General features: G+C 35.7%; 1 protein-coding gene and 1 long non-coding RNA gene across 2 annotated transcripts; both read left to right on the forward strand.

Moving 5' to 3' along the window:
- The first annotated feature begins 2,849 nt into the window (after positions 1–2,849).
- On the forward strand, positions 2,850–3,726 carry LOC113361421. The gene is made up of 2 exons (XR_003365114.1): positions 2,850–3,344; positions 3,432–3,726. It is a non-coding gene; the product is annotated as an uncharacterized LOC113361421 (long non-coding RNA).
- Positions 3,727–7,240: 3,514 nt separating this feature from the next.
- On the forward strand, positions 7,241–11,078 carry LOC113356699 (heptahelical transmembrane protein 4-like). Its single transcript, XM_026599912.1, has 4 exons — positions 7,241–7,665; positions 7,884–8,168; positions 9,061–9,304; positions 10,146–11,078. Exons 2-4 carry the CDS (start codon positions 7,915–7,917, stop codon positions 10,800–10,802), a joined length of 1,155 nt encoding a protein of 384 aa, XP_026455697.1. The 5' UTR covers positions 7,241–7,665; positions 7,884–7,914; the 3' UTR covers positions 10,803–11,078.
- Positions 11,079–14,552: the final 3,474 nt, after the last annotated feature.

A 14,552-nucleotide genomic window follows, 5' to 3' on the forward strand; every position in this document is an offset into this window, starting at 1 on the left:
GCCCTGATTTGAAGACTATATAAAGGAGAACTCTAGCAACTGGGAAACCTAATCCCCACACCTCCTGTGTGATATTAGTTGTGACTAGAGTCGATTCTCCTTTAACCTTAGGTTTTTCCAAAACCCTGTAGGTTAACGACTTAAAGACTTCATTGGGATTGTGAAGCCAAACCCAACTATTTCTCTGTAGTTGCGTGTTCTGATCTTGCTGTTTTCTATTGTGATTGAGTACTATCTTCTTGAAGATTTGCTCGAGATTTATTCTCAGATAGGAAAGATTGAAAAGTAGTCACAAACATCTTCGTCTCATCGTTTGTGATTCCACAATATCTTGTTTCGTTAATCGATTAAGATCATCGTGAGGTGATTGATAATACTAGGCTGTTCTTCGGGAATATAAGTCTGGCTTATCAATTGGTTCCTGTTCACCTTGATTCATCAAAAGACGGAACAAAACTCATAGGTTTATCTGTGGGAGACATATTTATCTATACAATAGACTTTTCTGTGTGAGACAGATTTGTTTATCAAGTATTTGACTTTCGGACGTAGCAACTCTTAGTTGTGGGTGAGATCAGCTAAGGGAATCAAGTGCGCAGAATCCGACGTGGTTCAAGAGGCGTAAGGAACGCAACTGTACCTTGATCAGTGTGATATTGGTTAGGGCTCAAGTACATTCCAGTCTGAAATTAACTTGGAGTAGGCTAGTGTCTGTAGCGACTAAATACAGTGTGGTATTCAAATCTGGACTAGGTCCTCGGGTTTTTCTGCATTTGCAGTTTCCTCGTTAACAAAATTTCTGGTATCTGTGTTATTTCTTTTCCGCATTATATTTTGTTATATAATAGAAATATCACAGGTTCTGCGTAGTTCAATCAATTAGAGAATCCAACCTTTGGTTGTTGATTATATTGATTGACACTTGAACATTGGTCTTTGGTACCATTCAAGTTTTTTCACATAATAATCAGGCTCAGGGATTTCTATCTGTTTGATTTGCTGATTACATTGTGAAACAAAGATACAACTCTTGGATATGTTTTTCTTGAGATTGACTCTGACTGTCTAGTTGATTCTCTCGAAAGTATATTGAAGTTTGTCCATACAGATTGCTAAGCGAAATATTGGGTGTGTTTGTTAGACCCCCGCTTTTTCAGCACGATTCGTATTCTCGTTGTTATGGATTTAGGAAACTAATGGGGTGTACTCGAGATCGAAGTACTCTAGAGCTTTTGATAACGAGAGATTAAGTTTAAAATTTAATTATTGAGTCATGATTTAGGTATGAGAATTCGAAATCAACTCATTTGAGTTTTTTAACACTACCCTGAAAGTTATTCAGTTTTTGTAAGTAAAATGTATAGATTTTTGAAAGCATAACAACGGGTAACAAATGATCTAAGCTATTGTTGTTGATGTATGGTGCTGGTGGAAGAGACGATTTACAGTTCAGAGAGGACAAAAAGAGATAAATAATGGTTGTCGAAATAGGAAGATGTTTGCAAAGATTTTGGTACAAGTCGTGGCAAAAATGGGTTAGTCTGTGGTATCTTTTCCAATGGTCTGTGGCTGTTGGATGCTCTATATTTTGGAATTCTTATAACTTGTGCATGTTTAGGGAACTATGGCTTGTTTCCTATTTGGGAAATTGCACGAAAGTAGTGTCTAAAAATGCTTGAAATTTTTTAAAAAAGATATATCACATCTCCACAACTAAAAACATGCACATAACATGTTTGAATTCAATTATTGTGAACTTCAAAATACGGGTAGTTAATTTTATTTAAGTGGTTAGGGAGTCATTTTGCAGTACATGTTAATTAGTTCGTTCAAATTTCTATTGTGTCTCACAATTGCATGATTGGTTATTAGAATATGATTGAATGTTTGTTTAGTCAAGTAACCAATTAATTGAACTCATATTCATACGTATAGCAGATTTATGGTTTGTTAATACGAAAAAGTTGATAATCCTTGAATACAAATAGCATAATATGATTACGGATTGCAGTGATATTTTCTTATAAGAGATACCTTGTAAAATGGTCGTAATTTTACTGCCCAATTATGGTTTGTATCGTGGAATATGCAATTGATACATTTGGGTTGTAAACTGACCGATGACCGTCAAGTCAATAGTTAGTGACTTTTTGAATTTGGCCAAGCTAACTCTCTATGACCCTTTTGCAAAAGCTAAATATAAATTGATTATCCTTTTACAAAATTTTTAAAAACGATGTTAGGATATGCTATCATTTATCAATTTTATAAGGATATTTGTATTTTAATAAGAAAATATAAATGATCAAATTAGTTTTTGGTATGTTTACGAAGAATATGCATCGAGTGGATATTTTAGGACCTAGACTCTAATTAGATTATAAACACACGACTTTGCTATAAAATATCTCCCCTTGACATGTAGAATTTGAGGGTTGTTAAATTGACTATCGGGATATGTCAATTGATTGCGGGATGCATTGAGTTATTCTTTAAGTAAAATTCGTATTCTCGTTGTTATGAATATGTGTCTATGTGATAATTCTAGGAAATTAACAGGAGATATTCGCGATCGAGATACTCCAGTGCTTTTGATAATGAGAGATTACGTTTAAATTTCTGATTATTGATTCAAGTACATTTCCATGAATGAAAACGAACCGTTATAGCCAATATTCTCATCTCATTGGTTAGTTTTACTTATTCAGGCTTTCAATATAGTTTAGTTTGTTTTCATTTACTTATAATAACCCCCTTTCCCCAATCAAACTCTTTAAACTCCTAATTCATGCGAGGCCATGCGTCGCACGGTGAGAATACCCATCTTTGGGTGAGCGTCACCGCCCCTGAAATTTCTCCCTTCCACTTTTTTTCAAATTACATGAATGTAACAGTAAATATCTCTTTCGGTTTAGAAAAACGGCAAAAAAAAAAAAAAAAAAAAAAAGCTAAACCTAAAACCATCCTTATTTCCGTCTCTCTTCCAAAAGTGTTTCTACAAAAACCTAAACCTAAGTCTCCTTTCGTCTGTCGCTCTCCCTCTTTCGGTTCTCCTTCTCCAGAATCCGGATGCATGTAAAATTGATGTCTTCCATTTTTGATGATACATGAATTTTGGGTTTGATTTTACTGGACTGTTGAATTCTCCTTGAACTTCTTCTCATAAGTTTCCTTATTGTGATACAACAAACTCATCGTCTAAAAATATTTTTTTCAGGTAATACCAGGCTTGGTTGCAGAAGCATTAATGGTTGCAGAAGCCAGAAGCATGATGTTTCTTTTCTTTTCTTTTGCAGGTACGAGTTTTGATCTGTTAGTTTCGTTACAGGTTTCACCCACAATAGGTACAGCTCTATTCTACGCTACCCAATACATCGAATATAGACGGTTGTTAATGAATTGTACATGATTGTTGTGCTTGCTCTTTTCAGGAGAAATCGAAGCCATGAAATTGTGATCTGCTATTCAATCCCGTTAATCCAGTTACCAAAAAATAGGGTTCTTTTCTCTATCAATTGTTCATGCGTTAAGGGGGAAAAAAATAGGGTTCTTCTCTCTACGGTCGCCCTCTATTCACTTCCATCCTTTTTTTTCAATTTCTTTTGCACATTCAGATTTTCTTTGCTAACCTATCTGTGACGTATGATCATTCAATAGTGTTTTTTTGGTTAATTTGGTTGTAATATGATTATTTGATTGGTTGAATGATCCATCTTTCCATTTGTATTTGTGTTGTCGCATACATACGGTGTACATATCAATTTTGGTCGGATTTATTTAAGTAAAAGCTATGAAGATCGTGAGGAAGAACTGCATTAGAGTCATTAAGACCTGATTTTGATTTTGCTTTGTCGTTCTTCTTTCTTTGTTCACGAGACCGAGTAATTACTGATCATCTTTGTAAATAAATAAGGAAATGATCCAGTGACCTTGCGTGAGGAAGAATCACAGGCGAGTCATTGGGACCTGATTTTGATTTTATTTTGTCATTTTTCTTTTTTTGTTTCCTTTCAAATTTTAGTCTAATTTGTTACATTAAAATCTATATTCTAATTTTTTTTTTTTAACTTTTTTTTAAGCAAAACCAGTTTGAAAATAATATTGAAGAAGCTATTCTCATAGTGAAGTTGTCGATGTTTGATTTTGATTGTCTACTTATAGGTTGGTTTACAGAAGGTAATCTGGAGATAAGCAATTTAGCCAACAGTGAACAATGAGCATATTCAACTTCATCCATTTTGGATAGAAATGCACCCATTTATAGTTTGCCTTAGAATTTTAGGATTGGTGAAGTTGTGCTTCTTTGAAGCTACTTATTCTCAAGTAGTGCTACTAATCATATATTGAAATTACTGAATGCAACCACCGATGACAGACACCTTGCACAGTAGAGGGTGGGCACTGTTCGTGAAATGTGTCTTCAGAATATGAGAAGAAGTTCCATATACAAGGTCCTCATGTAGAGAATCCGGTTGACACTCAACCTATCAGGAAGAATATAGTTGTTGCTTCCAACCAAGAAAGCTAGACATCATCTTATCCCAATTGATGAAGATGATAACAACGAACAGTTCCTAAAACTGGGAAATTCTTAAATTTCTTATTCTTAAAAATTATCCTAAATAATATGTACTAGCTAGGTCATCATAGTGATATTTTCTTCTATAGTTTTTTTTTTTTTTTGTTGCCTTTTTAATGGATGTATTGAGTTCATGTTCATTGAAGTTATGGGCACAATGACTTATTTCTAGCTATATAATGATACTGAGCATGCAATTCTTACTAAGTTTGAGTAGATGATCATGTTTGCAGTTTTAATTGAAACCAAGACAATTACAGGTTATAGAAATTGTAAAGTATTGATGATATTATAACTCGATGGTTACATAAATATTCAAAATGTATACAATTCTAAAAAAAAAAAGTTACCCCAAATCAAAAATCCTAAGCGACGGGGCGAGGTGAAGCCGAGCCACACCAAGTCAGAAATCCCAAGCGTCGGGGCGAGGCGAAGCCGAGCCACACCAAATTAAACTTTTTTGGCGACGGGGCAAGGCGAAATCGCACCACACCAATTAAAAAATCGTAAACGAGGGGGCAACACCAAACCGACCCACACAAAATCAAAAATCCTAAACGATGTGGTAGAAAGCAACGTATGACTTACCAAATCAAAAATCCCAAGCATGCATCGGGACGGGGCGAGGCTAAGCCGAGCCAAGCATGCATCGGGAGGGGGAGGAGGCGAAGCAGAGCCAAGCATGCATTGGGACCGGGCGAGTTGAAGCCGAGCCACACCAACTTAAAAATCCTAAGCATGCATTGGGACGGGGCGAGGCGAAGCCGAGACAAGCATGCATTGGGACGGGGTGTGGTGAAGCCAAATAAAAAATCCTAAGTCACGGGGCGTGGCGAAGCCCCTCGACACCAAATAAAAATGCACGACGGGGCGAGACGAAGTCACATCACACTAAACCAAAAGTATGGTTAAAAATAAAAAAAATATGGTAGATAGTTTTCGGATCTGCCCGTTGCGTAGCACGGACACAAAATCTAGTAATAACTAATACGTCTCATGGAGCTAACTTATTCTTACAGTTGTGCTTGATTTATATTTTTGAAAAGTCAGAGTTCGTAACAATTTTCCGGTCACTTATTCATAAAATTGCATGACTGTAAATGGTTTTCTTGCACTTCCTACGATTAAAGAAAAATCGAATACAAATCTACAAAGGATTTGTTCCTTGATCATCCACATAAAAAATGTGTAGAAGTTTCGTTGGGATACTCTGAAGACCGATTGATTTGTCATGTTTTAAACGAACCTAAAGAAGTTAAGTTAACTACAACAATAATGCTTAAAAAAAAAAAACAACCTAAACCACAATGGCGTTCTGCTAATAATCCCTCTTGGTAGTATCAAAATTTGAAAAAACAGGCCGATTGGTTGGTTGGAAGACTTGAAAGTTAGGGGGTGTACGGCTCGGTATAATTTCAGACCTTGAACAGCCTGAATGCCTCATGACCGGTAAGTAGACACCTACGAGTCGATGAACCACTCAACAGTCAGTACGGACGAATCATAATTACCGAACACTTGATCAGAAACGGAAACAACATCAATACGGATAAGTCAAGGACAGCGTCTTGTATCATCTGTACGACATTTGGCCCCTCAACATTTACATCAGTTTGTTTGTTTGTTTGTTTAGGTACGAGTAAAAGCTTAAACAGCACTTACATACTTACAACCAAAAATCCTACATCTCACATCACAGTCCTGTACAACTCAACTACATTCACCTAACTATGCGTGTCTAAATAATTTGCTAATAAGATTATATGCATTCGTTCTAATAAAATGGTAAAGTCATTAGGTGATGTCTCACGTGACATCTTTTACCGGTCGATATTTATTCTGCGTGCCTCTAATATTGTAACATGTCCGACGGCTATCGTTAGAAATGCGACAACCACTCTATCACTCCTTAAAAAATGAACTGAAAGTATCACTTTTCCCGAAACGATAAAAATATGAATTTTGGAAGAATAGTCTGAGGAGAGTTTTATAGGAAAGGTGAGAGGCTGGAGGTACTAAACTACAAATTTCACACAAGTGTGAGAAGGATTAGTACTGAATTCCCCTTAAAATATCCGGAAAATGGGTCATTTGTCCAAATATTTTTAAATTACGGTTCAAATGGACGAGTAAAAAATAGTTTGGGTGAATGGTCAAAAAAAAAGTAAATAGTAATGATGAAACTGGATACATCCTGTGTAAATTAAAAAAAGTAAATAGAAGGATTAGTACTGAATTCCCCTTAAAATATCCGGAAAATGGGTCATTTGTCCAAATATTTTTAAATTACGGTTCAAATGGACGAGTAAAAAATAGTTTGGGTGAATGGTCAAAAAAAAAAGTAAATAGTAATGATGAAACTGGATACATCCTGTGTAAATTAAAAATAAGAAAAAATATTTGAAAATGGCCACGATAAAACTGGTTATATCTGTCTATTTTTACATTTTTGTCCATTTAAAAAGAATCAAAATCTAACTGTACATTTCACTCAAAAATTATTGATTTTGGTTTTTTTAACCAAGTTTGTGTAAAATATCAGCGTCGCTGTCTCTTGTTTTATGCTACCTGTTCCACTTTCTCGCCTCCAAATCTCCAAAATTTGCATTTAGCAAATAATAAATACGAAAAAGGTTGCGTATATGGATTAAACCAGGTAGGTCTAAAGCCATATGTAACCTTGTGAGCATCTTCAGCGAATCAACCCAAGAATATATTTTTGTCTGTCTTTCCATTCCATTGAGAAAATCACAGAGAGAGAAATAGAAAGAGACATTTCTTTCAATTTCTCTGCTCTCAGTTTATATATTTATACATACACCATTGATGTTTTTCATTCTTTCCTCATAAAATTTCCACACCAGAGTGAAAATCTACTACTTCCCATTGTTATTATCGGAAATTTCTTTGGTTTCCGTTATTATCTTTGAAATTGTAATTAGTTGGAGGTTGGTTAGTTGGTTTTTCTTGTTTTTCTCCGTCAAAGGAGAGATCTGAAATTGCGTATTTTTACATTGGAATCACGTCAAATAGAGAGATCTCAAATTGCGTAGCAGTTAAATCCACGTCTCAGTTCCCGTTCTTAGGTATAATTTCTCATCTGGGGTTGTTTCTAAAATGTGAATTACTTTTCCGTGTATGTTTTTATTTTGGCTTTTCCATTTTTCTTTGGATTTGTATGTACTTTTAAGCTTATTTTTCTTTGATTTTGGATCTGGGGTTTCTGACTTTTCTATTATTTTAATAAATTTGTGTGCTTTTTGTTCTGGGTTCTTGTTTTTTTGATTCATTGTTTTTTTCTTAGGGGATTTTGATTTTGGGTTTGTGAGAATTCAATGGGTTCTTTAGGAATGTATAATGACAATCATGATTCTGATCATGAAGAAGAGAATCTAGTTCCTCCATCAAAACAAGGAAAAGGGAAGAGATTGTGGAAGAAGGTCAAGTATCAGCTTGTTGAATATCATGCATTGCCTGGATATTTGAGGGACAATGAATACATTATTGGTCATTACCGAGCTGAGTGGCCACTGAAGCAGACTTTTCTTAGCATTTTCTCCATTCATAACGAGACTCTTAATGTCTGGACGTAAGTAGTTAACCTTACAACTGCAATCTTATTTGCTTTGTTTACTTTTTATTTTTCAACTTTTGACCCTTTTTTGTTTTTACTTCTTAAATGGTATAGTGTTTTGTATTTGATGTGTCTTACAGCTTGAAATGATTAGATTTCCAAAAATATAAACATTTTTTTTATTTTGATCAATTGGAAATTTAGGCAAATTATTTGTGCTTCTGTACCTCTAGGCTACCAGTAGAAGTATAGAACCCACACCGTTCGAGCAATAGCTGAACTAATTTTTCTATGGAGTTGCCGATCTTAGTGGTAGTACTTCGACAGTAAATATAGTCTTGTTAGATTTACAATAACCCCAAAAGGTGAAGTGGTGGTTTCCTGGCTGTCTTGTAATTTATGTTGGTACTGATCGCTTTAGATTTCAAATATCAGATGTGTAGAAGGTGAACTGATTCTTTTATAGTGGAAAGCTTATAAGATTTTGTGACTTGATCTAGTGAAGGAAATTGATGTCTCACCTTCTTCTATTTAAGATTCAAAAATGTGTATTTTCAAGGATTCACTGGTGGTGTTTCACAGATTTGGTCAAGAAAAATGTTATCTTGTCTGAGAGCTTAACTAGGTACTTCAACCATAATATGTCAGGTGTTTTGGCATTCTTATTTTTGTTTTCAAAGATAGACACTGTTTCAGTTTTGATACTGTCTTAATCCGTGTGAATTTTAAGTGGGGTAGATGCTTTAAGATGGCGCCAGACTTTCTTATTTACAGCATATTTGAATTAGGTTCTCACGTCTGTTCCACTCCCTGCGACGCACATGACTGTTTCTGGTTCCTGATGAACAATTCAAGGGTGCAATTGTTTTCGTGATATTGAATTTGCTCTATTCTGTATTTGTTTCAGGCACTTGATCGGATTTTTTCTCTTTCTAGCATTGACTATATACACTGCAGTGAAGGCCCCAAAGGTGGATCTTCATTCCCTTCAACATTTGCCTGATGCATGGAAAAGAGCTGATCTTCAGAATTGTCTTCCTTACCTGCAAAGATTGAAGAAAGAAGTAACAGGATGGAGTGTTCTTGAACTTCTCAATAATTGTTTACCTGAGAGATTCTCAAGTGGCAACCACACTGATGTTTGTGTTCTGGTAAGTTTCCCGTTTCTTATTCTTCATCATGATTCATGAGCAGTTTCTTATTCTTCCAAAACCAAAACCAAAACCAAAACCAAAGCCTTTTTCCGGTAGCAAGTACCATAATCATAGTTATTTTCAGGATCAAGATATTCTTGATCTTTCTTTACACTAAAAATATAGGCAGCCGAGTAACAAATTTGGATTGGTTATTAGAAAGTGTTGAAGATGATGGACTAATGGTTAGAGCAAGTAAGTGGATTCCCTATAGAAGATAATATGCAGGGAAAACTTGTTTCTGAGAGTTGATAAATGTCCAGTGAAGACCTGTGAAGCACCTCAGAGAAGTGATTCTATACAAGTAGGTAGTTGTGTAGAGTAGTGGAGAGTAGGAAACTGACGAAGAGTCTAAGCATATAAAGCAAAGACAGGGCAATGATAGTCATTGCAGGTGGAAAAGAATCGTGTATGGTTGAATAGAATCTTAGATGCATTTGCCTCTACCCTCGCGAACTTTCAGAAATTCTCCATAAGTGAAAGCTGCACATTAGTAGATGTGATGTCGATGGGTTTATTTCTACTTGTTTAAATCTGTTCCAAATATTATTCGTGTTCGTGAGACTAATATCATTAGTCTCGTGTTGCATCTAGAACTATGATATACATGTCATACTTGCGTGAAGAAACTTTTTTTCTTAAGACTTTCTTTTTCGTATAGCTGTCAGCTAGCAGCCTCCGGTAGCTAATTAAATCTCTGTGTGTGTTTTAATCTAATTTTGTGATTAGAAATATGATTATTTTGATGATGGTATGTTACAGTAAGCTAACGCCGTCACTTTATTTTGCTTCGATGCAGCGAAGCTTCGGACAAGATTTTGCAAACATTATATCACCTTTTATGCTGACGCCAATAACTCGATGGCCCTTCTTTGCCTTCATGGGTGGGGCCATGTTTTGCTTATTATCGAGCAGCACGTGCCACCTCCTATCTTGTCATTCAGAACGACTCTCTTACATATTGCTCAGATTAGACTATGCTGGCATTGCAGCCCTAATTGCCACGTCCTTCTACCCACCCGTCTACTATTCCTTCATGTGTAATCCATTTTTCTGTTACCTCTACTTGGGCTTCATAACAATACTAGGAATCACCACCGTTATTTGCTCACTGGTTCCAGTCTTCCAGACACCCGAATACCGTAATATACGAGCTTCCCTCTTTTTTGGAATGGGATTCTCTGGAGTGGCACCAATACTTCACAAGTTGATCTTATTCAATGATCAACCTGAAGCTCTTCATACAACAGGGTATGAATTACTTATGGGTGTTTTCTATGGAACTGGAGCTTTGATTTACGCTACAAGGATTCCTGAGAGATGGATGCCAGGGAAATTTGATATTGCCGGACATAGCCATCAACTCTTTCACTTGTTGGTGTTAGCAGGAGCTTATACCCACTACCAGGCAGGGTTGATTTATTTGAAATGGAGGGATCAGCAAGGTTGTTCGTAAGGAAAAGCAAAGATAGAAGGATCGGATTTTAGGGAGTGAAAGTAGTTGCTTTTCGTCTACTATCTGGCTGTAGAATTGTACTTTATGAAAATATAGATGGTGTGATAGGACTAATTTGGTCCAAGGTCTTGTAGTTATTAGTAGCTGTTGGTCCTCTTTTTTTTCTTTTTTTCTGAAACAGAAGATTGAATTTATTAAGAAATAGTGTTTACATAATTGTTATCCTCTTGCAGTTGGTCTATGATACAACTGGGAGGGGTTAATAACCAGACACCACTTGTTCTATCTATTGTCGCATATTTTGACAGAATGTCTGCGATCTTATTCTTCTCTTTAGGCACATATGAACATTGCCAAGAGTTAAAAGTACAAAATAAGTTTCTAATTTCTAATATCTAAAACCATATTCCTAATTAATTCTCCAATCTGTGCTAAAAGAGTCTATAGTCAACCACCAGTCTTGAGTCTAATTCAAATTCCAGAATCTCCAGATTTAGTTCTTTAGTCCACTGAGTTGACTCCCACAGACCTTTACACTCCGCATGTTCCGGACCCAAAGCAGCAGTTAGGAAGATACATTTTGAGCCTCGGTGGGTACCTACAAAATCACGAATGGTCAGTCCTATACCTCAAGTTTTATTAGTATAAGGAAGGAACCATCTGAGTTAAATTATAAGTTCCTCCTAGAGGAGGACACTAATGAAGATTGGCACGAGATTGTAAAGAAGGGACACGATTAGAAGATGGCTTAGATTCAAATTCAGAAATCTCCTTCCTGCAGTGTTGGATGTTTTTTTCCCTGTGTTGAATTATTGTCTTTGAAGACTTTGTCGCATCTTTCGGTCCATATACACCGTGCAACTATAACAATTTTGCAGACATCTTCCTCTTTAACTTGATTGGCTAGTAATTTGTCCAGCCAACTACAAAACCATTCTTGCAAGTTACTGTCTTGTTGAATGTGAACTTCTAGAGTTGCAAACCAAACTCTCTTGGATAAGTGACACTCTAAAATGCTGTGAGCTGCAGTTTCAACAACTTGAGCACAAAATGGGCATCTCATATCTCCATCTTGAATAACATAAAAAAGTTTATCTCTTGTGGGCAATACATCTTTGACACACTTCCACAAAAACTGATTTATTTTAGGAAGTAGAGGCAGCTTCCAGAGCTTTTTGAATATTCTCTGCATTCTTAGACCCACTGAGTGATTTCAATTCTTTTCCTCAAACATTTTCTTATAGGCCGATTTTACAGAAAAAAATACCATTTCTTTCAAGTGTCCAGACCAACCCGTCTTCATGATGAAGATGAATTGATATTTCCGTAATTAACCTTGTTGTAGTAGAATCAAACAGAGAGAGGATAAGATGATAGTCCCAAGTACCTGTATTTTGAGAAAATAGTTGGTGCACATACTTTATAGTGGGAGTGAACTGTTACTCCATTTTTAGGTATTGGCGGTGCTTCTAGTTCCTCGATCCATCTATGCTTCTAGATCAAAATTTTTGCCCATTACCAACACTCCAACAGCTGTATCTCTTAATGAAATCGAACTCACTACTAATGCTTCTCCAAGACCATGTTGAGTTATTGTTTTCTTTGACATTAAATACCTCCCCATCTGGATAATATTTTGCTTGTAAATGTTTGAGACAAATGGAAGTATTATCAGTGCACATCTTCCATGCTGATTTAGCTAAGAGAGCTCTATTGAACAAATGAAGGTCTCCGAAACCCAGACCCAAGCTTATTTACACTTCTCCAAGTGATGATGTGCTTACCCTTATTTGACTTCTCATTCCTCCAGAACTTCTGTTGGATTGAATTCATCTCTGAATAGTTGTGTCCGGTAACTTGAAACTGCTCATGTGATGGACAGGAAAAGCATTTGTAACATTCCTTATCATTACTGATCTTCCAGCCTCAGACATATTAATAGATCTCCATCTTGTTAATATACTTTTCATCTTATTTGTAAGAGTAGAAAAATGATTTTTTTTATTTTTTTTTTGTTTCTTCCTACAAAGAAATAAAGACCAAATATTTTTATTTATTAATGTCAAGTTCTCTAACTTGCATAATACCACTGATAGTTTGATATGAAGATGGAGACATATTCTTGCTAAAGAAGACTGCATATTTATGGAAATTAATAAGCTGACCTGAGCATGCACTGAAATCCTCAATAACTTGAAGAAGCTTGTTAACTTGAACTAGATTTTCCTTGCATAAAAGCAAGCAATCGTCTGCAAATAATAAGTGATTTATCTTGGGAGCAGATCTTGAAATTTTCATACTTGTGAGTTGTTTAGAGATCTCATGATGATTCAGTTGTCTTGAGAAAGCTTCCATAACTAAAATGAATTGTTAAGGGGAAATAGGATCCCCTTGCCTAATGTCTCTTGTAGGTTTGAAAGATTTTGATGGACTTCCATTCACCATGATTTTCACCTGAGTAGTGTTGATGCATTGATAAATGAGTTGGCATAACTTCTCACTGAAACCAAACTTCCTAAGAACTTCAAGAAGGAAATCCCACTTTAATCTGTCAAAATCTTTTGACATATCCATCTTTAAAGCAAGATAACCCGTTCATCCTCTTTTCTTCTTCATATATTTAACCAATTCTTGTATTAAACAAATATTCTCAGAAATTAACCTACCAGGAACAAAGGCTGATTGCATGGGAGAAATCAAATACGTGATAGAGAAGCCAATACTGGGAAATACTGATAAAATCCCTCATCTAAATGAAGGGATGCAATACTGTCGCAAGCGCTTTTGATGATACAGTAAAAGGTTGAGACCATAGAGTTATGAGAAGAAGTGCAGTGAGGACAAAGGTCCAATACTGGATGCTTCCCATGATTTGATTAACATAAGAGGCCATGCCAAGAAATTTAGCAAATCATTAGTGAAACTAGAGAGATTAGAAAGATTATCTTATTTTTGATTGAAAACGTTTCATTTGAAATATTATCAAGATCAATAGAATATATGAGAAAGATAAAAAATACAGCTCAAAAAATGAGTTTAAAACATCTGATAAAAAACTAGAAAGATAATAAGTAAAGAGTATTTGTTGGTTAAACTTCAACATAGAAGTCACTAACAAGCTGGTTAGGACAAGATTAGGAAGTTGATGTAATCCTAAGGGAATTAGAAGTCATCTAGTTCTAAGAAAAGGAAAGACATGTAATAAGGTAATATGACTAGGAAAAGGAATTCATAGTTCTATATATATATATGATCACCAAAGTTGTGGTTGATCATATGAGCAAGATTAGAGCTTGTGTTTAGTTTTGAGAGATTTTCTAAACATTAATAAAGAGAGTTGTCTTTATATAATCTAAGTTTCATCTTGCAGTTGCCACTTATTGGTATCAGAGCTTGTTTCTGAGCCATGGAAAACGAAACCACCATTGTGGGTGCAAAACAGTTCACGCCACCATCAATACAAGTTCTAATCGTCAACGCCACAAAATACACAGTATGGGCCATGAGAATGAAGGTACTGATGAAAATCTACAAAGTTTGGGAAACAATTGATCCTGGTACATTGGACCCAGACAAAAACAATGTTGCCATTGGATTACTCTTTCAAGCAATACCAGAATGTCTTGTTCTACAAGTTGGTGAACAGGAAACTTCAAAGAAAATTTGGGATGCAATAAAGGTACGTAATCTCGGAGCTGATCGAGTTAAAGAAGCCCACCTGCAAACCTTAATGTCTGAATTTGAAAGAGT

This window comes from Papaver somniferum, chromosome 3 (genome assembly GCF_003573695.1).
Source record: "Papaver somniferum cultivar HN1 chromosome 3, ASM357369v1, whole genome shotgun sequence".
In the NCBI taxonomy this organism is placed as follows: Eukaryota; Viridiplantae; Streptophyta; class Magnoliopsida; order Ranunculales; family Papaveraceae; genus Papaver; species Papaver somniferum.

Coding starts and splice junctions, on each gene's coding strand:
- LOC113356699 (XM_026599912.1), top strand. CDS start 7,915: ATGGGTTCTTTAGGAATGTATAATGACAATCATGATTCTGATCATGAA. Junction 8,169..9,060: donor GAGACTCTTAATGTCTGGAC/GTAAGTAGTTAA, acceptor TATTTGTTTCAG/GCACTTGATCGGATTTTTTC. Junction 9,305..10,145: donor ACACTGATGTTTGTGTTCTG/GTAAGTTTCCCG, acceptor GCTTCGATGCAG/CGAAGCTTCGGACAAGATTT.